The sequence below is a fragment of the Podarcis melisellensis genome (genome assembly GCF_964234715.1).
Source record: "Podarcis melisellensis genome assembly, chromosome: 8".
Classification (NCBI taxonomy): Eukaryota; Metazoa; Chordata; class Lepidosauria; order Squamata; family Lacertidae; genus Podarcis; species Podarcis melisellensis.
Genome location: NC_138540.1, coordinates 5,404,012 through 5,417,894, shown reverse-complemented (window position 1 = coordinate 5,417,894; position 13,883 = coordinate 5,404,012). Strand labels below are relative to the sequence as shown.

Here is a 13,883-nt window from a genome sequence, read left to right as displayed (position 1 = left end):
CCATTGGCCTGATCCAGAGCCTGTTCTTACGTCTGTGTTACTGGAACCTGGGCTTGTGGTTAAGCTCTCTCCTTAAACATGAGCTGTAACCAAAAAACCCCACACAGCCTGGGTTTGGAGAAGAGAGACTGGAAAACGATGTGCTTGGAAACCATTTCAGTTCCACATTACTCTGGTTTTGCTTTTACTGGGGGGGGAGGAAGACTTAAAACAGTCTGACTCAAAGCTTTGTTTGAAGAGCTGAGTTTTGAAGCAGGCTTTGCCTGGTTCTTCCAGACTAAAAAACCATGCTCCTTGTTTCCTTGGCAGCTTGACATGACTGAGGCACAAACCTGGGAATTAGGCTAAAAAGTGCCTGCTTAAAAGCTTCATCTTTTGCGTATGACAAATTTAAATATTAGATTTGCCTCGTGTTTGTAGAAGGTGCAATACCACACATGTGTATATTTGCATTTTGTATTTTCCTAGATTTGTGAAGCCTGCTCAGACCAAGCCTCTTCAGACAGCATGAGTGGTGCTGTTGTGGATTCTGCTGGCTGAGTGGGGCTGTCTCTTCTGGGGAACTCTTGAATCAGTAGAATCCCCGCAGTCAGTTTGGTGCTCCACCAGAAATTTGCACCTATTGTCCACAATTTGGCTTTTGCCCACTCCCTCAGTCATTAGAGTGGCCCTATATCTGACATCACACATGGCTGGCCACCACTGGAGTGATTTGTTCATTCATTTGATCTGGCACAAACCACTTGTTTCTGGAACACAGTTTCCTGCTTACGGGTTTCTCACAGGAATCTTGGTGGCCCCTGTGAGAACAAGATGCTAGCTATACTAGATGGGCCCCCAGCAGCCAGACTCTTCTTAAGTTATTTTGTGCTTTCTGCTGTCATGTGTGCTGTTCTGGGACAGGCAAGGCTGGTAGAAAAATCCATCAATACTTCAAGTCCAGAGGTTGCTCTGTGGTGCCAGATCTCTACTTCACATCAAGATGAGTTTTGTCATTGTTTCCTTCTTCAACCAAGTTTGTCCCCCAACACTTCTTATAATTAAAATGCCCACAAACTTTCAATTATAATAAGGGCTGTGTGGGGCCACCTCTTCGGACACAGTCCAGGTTCAAGACCATTCCGGGGGTGGGGGGTGCTGATGCTAAAGATGCCAGCATAGTAAAAAAGGATTTCCACTGATTGTAGAATCTCTGGTTCATAGCAAGAACATGAGAAGATCCTGCTGGATCTAGTCCAGCATCCTGTTGTCACAGTGGCCAACCAGATGCCTCAATGGGAAGCCCACAAGCAAGACCCAAGCACAAGAGCAACTCTCCCCTCCTGTCTTTTTCAGCAAGTGTTACTCAGAAGCAGCGTTGCCTCTGACTATGGAGGCAGAGCATAGCCATTGTGGCTAGTAGCCTTCAATAGCCCTCTCCTTCATGAACTTGTCCTTTAAAGCCATCCAGATTGGTGACCATCACTGCCTCCTGTGGGAGTGAGTTCCATAGAAAAATCATACGTTGCATGGAGAAGTACTTATTTTTATCTGACCTGAACCTTCCAACATTCAGCTTCATTGGACATCCATGAGTTATAGTGTTATGAAAAAAGGGGGACGGACATGTCTCTATCTGCTTTCTGCATGCCATGCATCATTTTATAAATTTCTATCATGTCACCTCTCTTGCCGTTTCTCTAAACTAGATGGCATTTGAGGAGTTTTAACTGAGAACAGGCTGTGCAGAACTGCCCCATGCAGACTTGAAAATCTTAGGATTATGTTGTAGTTTAGTTTTGAGACGTATGTGGTGGGGGCAGGAAAGGATGTGTCTAGATGTTTGCCCCCAAAGTAGGCAGGGCTCTTCCTCTCCAGTACTGGGTGGTACCAGGTGGCTTAGCAGCCCCTCTCTCCCATGCCAGGAGAGCACTGCTTTTGAAGTCAAATATTATCTAAATCACCTCTTCTTTTTATTGCAGATAATCATTGGCTTGGGAAATTCCAGACCAGGTGGCTGTCATGGTGAGTGATTCCTGTTTCCACAGCATGTACCAAGCTGTGCCCGGTACGCTCTGAGCCCAATAAACAGGGCCATTGTTCTGTGACATTGAGTTGGGGAAATAAAACAGACGGAAGACTCACTCTTATCAGAGCAAGAATTATATGATAGTGCCGTGGGAAGGTTCCAACAGAGCTGACAGTTGGCAACAGAAAGGTCAGGGCTGCTGGGTCCTCATAAATCCTCCTCTGCAGCCTTCGCCAACCTACAGCCCTCCCAGTGTTGTTGGACTACAACTCCCATCAGCCCCAGCCAGTGTGCTGGGAGGGCACCAGGTTGGCAAAGGCTGTTCTTCTACGTATCTTCTTCTTCCCCACTTCTGTCCTGTGGGAACTTAACCTATATATGCTTTTGTAGGGGGAGGAGTCAGACCCCACACTCTTTTGGTTAGGTAAACAAGACAAGAGAATATTTATTGCATTTTCATCCCACCTATCCTTCAAGGAGCTCAAGGTGGTATACATAGAGTGGTTCTCTTCTTCCTCATTTTATCCTCACTTCAACCCTGTGAGGTAGCATAGCTGAGAGATTGTGAATGGCTCAGAATCACCCATAGAGCTTCATGGCTGAGGAGGTCCTGACTAGGTCCTTAGTCAACACTCTAACCACTTCACCACACTGGCTCTCTTATACCAAGTGAAGATTATTGGTTCATAGAGTCCAGCATGCCTTACTTTGAGTTGTGATACAGTGGTGCCCCGCAAGACGAACGCCTTGCAAGACGGAAAACCCGCTAGACGAAAGGGTTTTCCGTTTTGGAGGCGCTTCGCAAAACGAATTTCCCTATGGGCTTGCTTCGCAAGATGAAAATGTCTTGTGAGTTCCTGTGGGTTTTTTTCCCTCCCCCCCTTTTCCTAAGCCGCTTATCAGCTCATCGCTAAAAGCCGCTAAACCGCTAATAGCGCTAATCCGCTAAGCTGTCAATGGGCTTGCTTCGCAAGACGAAAAAACCGCTATACGAAGAGCCTCACGGAACGGATTAATTTTGTCTTGCGAGGCACCACTGTAGTTTCCTTAAGCTTTCAGGCAGGGATCATTCCTACCACCTGAGATCCTCCTTTAACTGGAGACTGAATTTAGGATCTTCCACCTACCGCGTGTGTTCTCTAGCATTCAGCTGCAGCCTTCCTAATCTCTACTGGAATTTGGTGTTGCCCACTGGCAACAGGTAAGCAACAGACATAACAGCCACCATTCTGAAGAAATATAGCACACCTCACAATCTCTGTGCTTTTGCTACTATGGCTTTCAATGAGCTATTTGGAGCCCAGATGAGTTATTTGGAGCCACAACCACTGGCATATCCCTGTTTGTGATGGCATTTAACAGCTGATGTTCTTTGGCTTTAGGCAGGAAACCGGGGAACTATCAAAGGAGCTTCCAACTTCAGGGCAGATGAGGATGCCCAGAAACTTCGTAAGGCCATGAAGGGACTAGGTGAGTCTCTGGCCCCCCCTCTCTCTGATGGGGTGGGGAACTTCAAGACCAGGCATTAGAAACCAGTAGCCCTCCAGACCTCTCTGTCTGGCCTTTGGGGCTCTCCACAGACACAACTCTCGCCAGCCTTGCTCTGTACCCTTCCCAGTGGCGTAGCGTGGGTTGTCAGCACCCGGGGCAAGGCAAGTAATTTGCGCCCCCTAACCCGTGGATTTGCGCCCCCTTACCCTAACCCCCAGATGTTGCGCCCGGTGCGGCAGGCCCCCCCTGCACCCCCCACGCTATGCCACTGACCCTTCCTGATGCTTTTGCCTGCCTGGAGTGTCTCATTAGCTTGTGACAATTACCTCTTGCTTGCGTGGATGGAGGTAGGTATATATTTCTATAAGTCTCTCACTTTTACATGGTGGCTGGAATGTACTAGCTGTACAAAAATGAAGCTTTGCCCGATTTTGCCTCCACAAGGGAAAATGCAGCCCTTGAGCTGGAAAGTGTTCTGTGTCTCTCATGAAACACTCATTATTTTTCTTCTGTCTCAGGTCAGTGGTTCTACAGGCTTTGGGCTAATAGCCATGGGATTTAAACAGTTTTAACAGAGCAAGCCATTAGTTCTGTATCAAGGGCTGTCAAAATGGCCTTGGTTACCTTGCATCTATGTACTGTATTCATAAAAAGAAATTATCCATAGAGAATGGTCCGTCTAGCATGGTCGCTGTCTACTCTGATTCCCATTGGCTCTCCAGGGTATTGTGCAGAGGTCTTCCTTTCTTTGATGCTCAGTCCTTTTAACAAGAGGCGTGATGGATTAGACCTGGATCCTTCTGCATACAAAGCAGGCACTCTAGCACAGAGCATTCACATCTGCCACTCAGTTCTACAGATTAGAGTTGCGGTGGAAAGGCAGGAATTGCCTGCCAAGCTGTGTCCCCTCCACCAATCTGCTCAGCAGAATTTTGGACCCCATTGTACCGTAAGGAGAGTCTAGAAACAGTCAAGATGCATCACACCAAAGACACAGGTGGACTTGCAGGTGACTTCTGGGAAAGTGGCCAAGCCACACCCTTAAAGAAGAATCTTATTTAGCATTGAGGCTCTCAAAACTGAAAGTGTCCTTTTTAAAAAAAATAAACGGAACCACCGGGGTTCAAGGAGGACTAGAGAGTAGCTTATTCATAGCTCCACAAAAGATAAGTGTGATTTCATAGAAATCTGTGTCCTAATGGATCTAGGACATGGCAGATGTGACTTGGTATAGAAAAAAAGAAGAGAGGAAATTCAGTTGCCAAATGCCCTAATAACCTGGCAACAATGTATCTTCCCTATTTAATGACTAGTGTTTTCCCATTGGAAGAGAGCAGAGCTGGGGTTCCCAATAGCTCCCTTGGTGGTCTTGCACAACCTCGCCCCACTAGTCTCTATATTGACCCGTTCTCAGTCCCCTTCATTCACATCCACCTGCTTAGGCTGCACGTGCATCAATGTGTAAACTAGTGGGTGTGCATGTGTGTCTGTGAGCATATTTACACTTCTACAGATATTTGCTGCTTCCAAGCCTGTCAGTAGTTACCATGGTAAATTGATGTCATTGTCTTCCCACCCCCATGTGGGTTTTCTTGCTTGGATTTCAAATAAGTTGGTTGCTTTTCTTGCCTCAGGTACAGATGAAGATGCCATTATTGACATTTTGGTTAACAGGAATTTGGCCCAACGGCAAGACATTAAGATAGCCTACAAATCTACTATTGGGCGGGTAGGTGCATTGAATAGGAACTATGTAGTTCCTTGGTTCTCTCTTCTCCCTGCTCCCCACCTCTAGTTTTTGAGATTTTAGAAGTTTTATAGTTTAAAATCTGTCATGGGGCAAGTATTCGCCCCCTCACCTGCGGTTTCCCCAGGTTTTAAATAGCCACCTGTGATGAGTAGGAATACTTTTCAGGCAACCAGAAAAAGCATGATTTCTTTCTCTTCCCCAGTCCTCTGCACGCTTATTTTATTTAAAATCATCTTAAATCCCAATATTACAAAAAAAGTCATTAAAATCAAAGACACAAAAACTGCTCCAGTACTGAAGAAAAACAAGTTATGCAGTTGAAAGTATATACAGAAGAGGAGCCTGCTAACAAGTCTTCAGGCTGGCAGTCCAAAAATGTGAAGGAGCGGAAAGGCCATTTTTGTTCTTTAGCTGACTATAGATCAAGCGAGGGGGTGGTCAAACAGACCTCACGCTGGTAGGGAGTTCCACAGTCTGAGCGTGAACACTTAAAAGACCTTCTCCTCTGCTTGGGGTGCAGGGAAAATGGCAGGCTCATACGGCCACATAGGCCTAGCGCAGTTGAAAGTCAGCAGGCAGGCTAGTTAAAAACGTATCTAATTTGGGGGAATTTATTTGCAAGGCCGGGCTGAATGTTGGACAGCAGAGCAGGGGTTAAGTGTCTCATCAGCCGTGCATGTGCTCTTTGGCCTTTGGCAAGTCACACAAGTGCAGTTTCGTTTGCCCATTTGGAAAATGGGACTATTAAACACCTCAAGGGCAGTTTAACCTCAGAGGCCTGTAAAGCACTTATCAGATTATAAGTATGGTGAACTATGTTTAATAAAAGTAAGTAGCAAAGGTAGCAGTGAGTGCTCATAGTTCTGAGGGTTTTGGGAGGTAATAAAGGAATATTCCAGTGATGCATACAAATGATTAATAATAATAATAAATTTTATTTATATCCCGCCCTGCATACATCAGTCACTGTCCATAAAAATGAATTTACAGGTCCCCTCCATTGGCAGTGATGTTAATAATTGGCAGACGTTCTCAGCCAGTAGTACAAATATTTGTCTTAAGTAAACCTCTGTGAATCCAGACTATAAATTTCTTTGGAGTAAAACCCATTTTTTCCTTGTTTGGCTAATGACCTCAAAGCAGTATGAAACAAGCTGTTCTTGTTTTTTTGTTTAAAGAAAGAAAAGGTTGGGTTCTTCTTCCCCACTCCGGGGAAGGGGGTGTCACCTTATTGCATTCCTGTTAAGCCAAGTGGAGGAGCTCCACTCTCACTAACTTTTCTTACCTCTGAGTTGCTTAAAAGCACATTTTCACAGTTGCTTCTCTGTGAGATATTCACCCAAAACATGTCTTTCCCCAACAGGATTTGATTGACGACTTGAAGTCTGAGTTGAGTGGGAATTTTGAAAGGGTTATCATTGGACTGATGACACCCATCACTCTGTATGACGTGCAGGAGCTGAAAAGAGCTGTCAAGGTTTGCAAAGGCTTGTAACAGAAGCCCAAGTATGAGTGGACTCTGCCCAATAAGTATAATTCCTACAGTATTGTCATGTAAAATTGGGTGGGACGTAACTGGGGTCTGCACACAGATCATGTAACCGGAATCATATGCACATTTTGCTGGACAGGGCCTGGTTTCCAGAGTATGTGGTACTAGGATCATGGAGTCATAGAATGGTAGCCTTGGAAAAGAGACCCAACCGATCAAATAGCCCAATCCTGTGCAATGCAGCTATCACAGCCAGGAAGGAGAGATGGGAAGGGAAACAGAACTTCCAGAGGGTTCAGATAAAACCATGTTGCAGCCAAATAAAAGTTGCCCTGGAGGAACCTGGCTGGGTCTGCTTTGGGTGTGATGAATTCCAGCTACAGGGCCCCACCACACTGGTGTTTGATAGTGGGCGCATTCTGCAACGTGCTCTTGACACAATAATAGTGCCCTGGCATTGGATTTATTCCTCTTTCGTCTGCTGGGGTGCTTCCCTGTGCATCTGGACTACGGCACAACAGAAACAGGAGAAGAATAAACCAGAATGTTTTTGGTATGAAAAGTAATCTGATTTCAGCAGGTTGTTGCAGGGTATGCACTGTCTGGAAGTGAAGCAGAGTGACCACCGCAAAACATTTGCAGGCACACGCCATCATTAATGTGCAGTAAAAAGGGCAGAACCCTCTGAGCAGAATGAAAACCACTGTAGAATGAGCACTGCTGCATTCTCATCTGTTTTGAGGCCAGTGGGTACTTTCCCACCCCCCCGTCTTGGTGTTTCTCTAAGTTGTTGGTTTTTTTTTCAAAGAAAGGACTCCTCAGGGAGGTTCAGCATTTAAATCCTGCCTGCACTGGGATGAGAACTCTCCCTTTCTCCCTAGTGGTCATTCTGTTCATGTTCTCTGTCTGTCTGTCTCTCTCTCAGGGGGCTGGGACAGATGAGGGCTGCCTCATAGAAATATTGGCTTCTCGTACCAACCCGGAAATCAGACGGATTAATGAAACCTACAAACATCGTAAGTATAAAGATATGTTTCTGAGTTTCTTCCTGTGGTGTTTGCTTGCGTGGGAGAACTTGGTGTTAGGATGTGCCCAGATCTGTCTAGAAATCTTCCTTCCTGAATGGGCTGCCTGAGGTAGTTACCTTGTCGTGGTGGGAATGAATGTGACTCTTAATTTCTCAGTACTCTCTGGAGTACTTTCAGTAACCCTACCCCACTATAGCCATTGTGTCTTGGCTTTCTTGACAGAGTATGGGGTTAGCCTTGAGGACGACATTGTCTCGGACACCTCCTCCATGCTCCGGAGAGTGCTGGTGTCTCTTTCCACTGTAAGTAATCAGGTTGGCAAAGGCTGCCTTATGGCAAGCTTTCACAACCACCTCTCCCTCATTTCTTTCTTTGTCAATATTTAAGGCAGACATGCTATGAACCACTTACATGATGCTTGTCCATTGGTTCGGGACTCCTTGGTACAGACTGTTTACATCCAAAGGCATTTTTGCTGCCTTGGAATCTCCCCTGATTTAAGCTGCGACTTCTCAGAGGTAAAATCTGCTGGACTTGCTGATGATACATTGAATCAGTGGTTCCCAAACTTTTTTTGGACACACCTTTTTGGGGAATGAGTTCCATAAACTCATCTCCAGTGCCCCCATCCTACCCTATAAAAAAGCATTATTCAGAATAGTGGTTTACATGACCAAAGGATGATAACAACAAAATGAAATTCAAAACAGTAACAATTAATTGCACACTTATTCAAAATCCAATTAAAACTGTTTAGTTTAATTAATTCAGCAAAATTGATGAACTTGATCCAATGATACCAGTTTTCAAAGTCTGATAGTCATTGACACCCACAGTGCCCCGCTAGGAAATTCCCACCCCCTGCATTAGACTGAATTTAACCTATGCCTCTTGTTTCCAGGGCAACAGAGATGAGAGCAGCCATGTTGATGAGGGCCTGGCCGTGCAAGATGCCCAGGTCTGTAGCTCTTTGCACTTGGGGAACAGATCTTACTGCAGAAAAAGACGACATTGGGGCAACAGCTTATATCACAGTTGCCTCCTTCAGGGGACTGAGTTCTTCTAACCCAGGGCTCTTTCTCTCTGCTGTGATTTTAAACAATGTGTGACACAAGCTCCGCCTTTTTACCTAATTGGAACTTGTCTGGGCTGTTGGATGCCACAGCCAAGCTCTTGTTTAGACCTCTCTTCTCCCCTCTCAGGCTCTGCTTCCCTCCCGGGTTTCCTTGTCCTTCTGCACTGACCATTTAAAAATTGATGCCTTTTTATCTGCACTTCTCATTTTCAGTGTCTGTACGAAGCTGGGGAGAATAGGTGGGGCACTGATGAGGCCCAGTTCATGAGTATCCTGTGCTCAAGAAGCAGAAACCACCTATTGAGGGGTAAGAGGCTGAACATTTTGGATGGTTGTTGTACAGAGACTCCCCTTGGGCATCTGGGATGCTTTCAGAATATGTGCAAAGGGGAGGGAGCCCTTTCTCGTACATATGCCAAGCGGGTAGGAATTTAAAGTGTCTCTTTACCACACTTAAGTGTAGGAAATTTCATTATCGTCAACCTGAGTTTATTTGTATGCTGCTTTTCCATGCTAAAACCAAGCTCAAAGAGGTTCAGAACCACATACAGACTAAAATATAACAGCATTTCAAAGTAATGCATCAACAATGACAAAACATAACACAATTTTTTTAAAAAATACATTAATATCAGGCAAACAAACATCTCATGTTAATAAACACTGAAACAATGTCTAACAATAAAATACAGACCATTCAGAGGCCATTTCTTAGCAATGGCAAAAGGGAAGCTAAAAGGCAAGCATGTGATTTGCCACATGACAGTTGGAGGTTTGTAGCCTAAGCAAAGGCAGTAACATGACTCTTAAGGGTGGAGCCAGCCCTGGCGTGACTTCTAAGGATGTGTAACCAGCCCTGACAGATACTCTTACTACAGTTGCCTTTTGGGACTCTTTCCAACTTATTTTCTTTCTCCTGTGGAGGAGCATACATGAGATGCTCTTCCGGATTGCAAAATTCATACAGCATTTATGTGCTGCCATAGTGCCTTTCTTTCATGCCCATGGAAACTTGCATTGACATGAACCCCACGGATTTCCCGGGAAGGAGATCTGTATCTTCCTGTTTTTTGCTCCACCGGTTCTTACAGTAAGAGTTGGCTTCAAGACAAGGCTGCTGCATTTGCTTTGCTACCACCTGTTGGTGCTTGTCTTTCATTCACTCTGTGGGTTTTTGATCCTCCTCCTCCTCCTAGATAAATGAAAGTTTGTGAGCCAGTGAGCAGTATGCAGAGCACTGTAGCTCGGAAGATGTGCAAACACAAGCAGCTTCCTGAACCTTTGAGGGCCTTTTGCATTTTTGCCTTTAAGCTCAATCCAAAAATGGATTGCCTTGGCCAAACGTTAATGAATTGATGGAGCTGTAAAGTAAGGACACAGTTTGAGACTGCATTAATGTAGACTGAAAAAAGGCAAAATATGGAAGGTTGTCTTTCCTTTTAATACCTACAATATATAGAAACATTTTTTAAGAAAACAAAAACTTAAGTCCTCACGGATGTCAGGAAACTGACATCTAAAGCGCCGGAGGTGCAAAGGCTCACTGAGGGTGAGAGAGCAGTAGCAGCGGAAGAGGGAACCAGTAGAGGGCGAGCAAGAACTCCAAGGGAAAGTGAGTCGGAGGGATGGCTCAGAGACGCTTCAAGCGAAACCAGTGGGGAGGTCTCAGGACCTCCTATAGGGACACCCACACCTCGACGGAAACTGTCACGCCGAGAGGCCAGACGACGTGTTTCCGTTAAGGAGCTTTTATGTTGGAAACGTTTCCGAAAGCAGCCACTTTCGGATTCTACTAGTGATTGACGCAGCCATGCTGGAGTGGCTCCGTCACAGGCAGAGGTTTGAAAGCCTGATCAAACTCTGAGGGACTTGCATTTTACGCACAAGCAGCTCATCGTCCCATCATAGCAATCCGAAAGTCTCCGAAAGCCAGCTTGTGCAGGGAGAAGCATCATGAGCAATCCAGCCGGAACCGGGGAAGCAGGAGCAGCTGGAGGAGGTCCAAGCCTGGAAGAAAGGTACAGGGCGTTGGAGATCCAGTTGGCGCTGCAAACGGCGAGGCTTGAGGAGAGGAGGGCTCAGGATGCAGAAAAGGGAAAGGAGAAAACCACCCCGCTCGCCAGAAAGGTGCCAGGATTGGTGCAGAAATTCGGGGGGGATCCCAGGAACTATCATGCCTTTAGAACAGAGATGCAATACGCTCTAAACTTGCAGTTTGATGACTTCCCCGATGAGGAATCGCGAGTGGCGTATGTGATTGGCCATCTCGAATCCGGGGCGAAAGATTGGGTTAGACCCCTGATGGCAGCGAATAATGAGATCTTAAAGGACACGAGGAAGTTTTTTCGTGCCATGGACCTGATGTTTTCCAGCGATATTGAGCAGGGGGTGGTGCGAAGGCAGTTAATGGCTTGCCAGCAAGGAAGCAGATCTGTCCGTGAGTACTGGACTGAATTTACCATGTTGATTCACAAATTGGGGTGGGACCTATCGGCGGAGCCCATCCAAATGCTTTTCGAAGAGGGGCTTTCTTCAACCGTCAAAGATGAGCTTTCCCGGGGCCCCAGGGCGGAGTCTATGGACCAGTTAACCAAATCTGCGCTGGCCATAGGAGCGCGCCAGGAGGCGAGGGCTATGGAAAAGCGGGAAGGGAAAGGAGACCGTTGGAGGGAGTTCCGCATTCCAGACATTCCAGAGCCACCTTTCCCGCCGGCAGAGCCGATGGAAGTTGGAACAGCGCGGGCGCGCGCAGTTTCAAATCCCAGTGAAGGGCGGAAAAAGGAGGGAAAAAGCGCCAAGAGATGTTATCTCTGCCAACAGCCAGGGCACTTTGCCAGAGTTTGCCCACAAAGAAAGGAATGGCAAGGGATGGCAGGAGCTGTTGGGGGAAAGGAAGAGGAAGGCAAGGAGCAAGTAAAAGCCAACGCCTGGCTGCCACCGTTGGGGCACAGCAGCCAGGCCAAAGAGCAATGAAAGTGCCCATGCCAGAACCCCCCAGACCCGCTTTAGTGATAGAGGTGTTACTAGAACTGCCAAACGGACACCCACTAAAGGTCAAGGCGCTTTTGGATTCAGGCAGCTCCTGTAATTTCATGAGTAAGGAGTTTGCAGCTGAGCACCAGATACAGACTATCCCTTTAAGTAACCCCTTGCAGGTGACTACGATTGACAGCAGAGAGCTGTTGGGGGGAGAAGTTAGCCAACAGACTGTCCCGATGATAATGAGAGTGGCAAGGCACACCGAACAGATAGCGTTTAATGTGGCCATCCTGGGAGGAGCGCCCATCATTTTGGGGATGAGCTGGCTGGCGCTACACGATCCGCTAGTGGGCTGGCATCAGAGGGTGGTCTCCTTTGGGTCAGCGCATTGCCTAGAACACTGCAAGGAGGGGAAGGTTTCGGGAGGAGACAGAGTCACCCTAGCGGGGATGGAAGTGATGGACAAAGGGAAGGTGCCCCCGCAATACGCAGATCTGAGCAACGTATTCAGCGAAAGGGAAGCAGACAAACTGCCACCGCATAGACCCTTTGACTGTCAAATCAACCTACTCCCAGGGGCCCAACTCCCAGTAGGCAAGCTGTACGCCATGTCAGACAGGGAGATGCAGGAGCTGAGGGAGTTCATTGACAAAAACTTGAAGCGAGGTTTCATCAGAGAGTCCCGAGCGGTGGGGGGCAGCCCAGTGTTCTTTGTGGACAAAAAGAACACAGACAAACCGAGACTGGTGTGTGACTTCAGGGCCCTCAATGCAGTGTCGGAGCCCCTGGCTTTCCCTATGCCCCGAATTGATGACATTTTGACCAGAGTAAGGAAGGGAAAGATTTTTACAAAACTGGACCTGCGGGGGGCGTACAATCTGATACGCATAAGGAAGGGAGATGAATGGAAGACCACCATGTTTACCCCGTTGGGAGCCTTTGAATACCTCGTTATGCCCTTCGGTCTACAAGGGGGCTCCGCGTGTTTTCAAGCTTTTATAAACCACGTTCTGGGACCTTTGCTCTACAAGAATTGTGTGGCCTTTTTAGACGACGTGTTGGTGTATTCGGAAAATGAGGAACAGCATGTGAGGGACGTTCGAGAAGTGTTGGGCAGGCTGCAAGCCAACCAGCTGTGGGTGAAACTGGAGAAGTGCCAGTTTCATACCAAGGAGGTGGAATTCCTGGGGTACCGCTTGTCAGACAAGGGATTGGCCATGGATCCAGGCAAGGTCCAAGCGGTACTGGAATGGAAGACACCGAAGACCAAGAAGGACGTGCAAAGATTCTTGGGATTTGGGAACTTTTATCGGAAGTTCATCAAGAACTTTGCCCACTTGACGGCGCCCATCACCGACTGTCTCAGCAGCAAGAAGAAATTTGTTTGGACGGCAGAGGCGGATCGAGCCTTTGAAGAACTGAAAAGGGCTTTCGCCTCGGAAGAACAACTTCTGCATGTGGATTTACGAAAACCCATGAGAGTGGAAACAGATGCATCCGACCGGGCGGTAGGGGCGGTCCTTCTTCAACCGGGGAGGAGTGCGTCGGAGTGGAGACCGTGTGCCTTCTTCTCGCGGAAGCTGAATAAGTCCGAGAGGAATTACACGGTGTATGACAGGGAACTACTTGCCATTCACGAAGCATTCCGGAGGTGGAGACATTTATTAATTGGGGCACAACACAAGGTGCAAGTGTGCACCGACCACAAAAATTTAGAGTATTGGAGAACAGCTCGAGTGCTCAACCAACGACAAGTGAGATGGGCACAGGAATTCTCCAAATTTAACTTTGAGATTTGTTATGTGCCAGGCCCAGAAAACGTCAGGGCGGACGCGCTCTCACGCAAACCAGAATATTGGGAAGGGGAGGGGGTGATCGAAGAGAGACATGTCATCCCGGAGGACCGCTGGGTGTGTGGGGCGGCGATGGTGGGGCAACGAGAACTGGTGGAGGAAACGGAAAATGATGAATATGCCCAGGATAAGCTCAGAGGTCTCAGGGGGGAGGGCGAGAGCCCCGGAGGTTTTGAGGAAAGAAATGGGGCATTGTATTACAAAGGG

The 13,883-nt window shown here is 47.1% G+C and overlaps 1 protein-coding gene across 2 annotated transcripts in view; it reads left to right on the top strand.

Moving 5' to 3' along the window:
• The window catches only part of ANXA4 (annexin A4), a 28,462-nt gene that overhangs the window by 6,339 nt on the left and 8,240 nt on the right, over positions 1–13,883 (top strand). For both annotated transcript variants that reach the window (XM_081922582.1, XM_081922583.1), the window contains exons 2-9: positions 1,962–2,004; positions 3,391–3,478; positions 5,134–5,228; positions 6,613–6,726; positions 7,667–7,757; positions 7,992–8,071; positions 8,671–8,727; positions 9,058–9,151. In XM_081922582.1, the coding sequence (XP_081778708.1) occupies positions 2,002–2,004; positions 3,391–3,478; positions 5,134–5,228; positions 6,613–6,726; positions 7,667–7,757; positions 7,992–8,071; positions 8,671–8,727; positions 9,058–9,151 (622 nt within the window). In that variant the 5' untranslated portion in view covers positions 1,962–2,001. The remainder of the gene's footprint in view (positions 1–1,961; positions 2,005–3,390; positions 3,479–5,133; positions 5,229–6,612; positions 6,727–7,666; positions 7,758–7,991; positions 8,072–8,670; positions 8,728–9,057; positions 9,152–13,883) is intronic.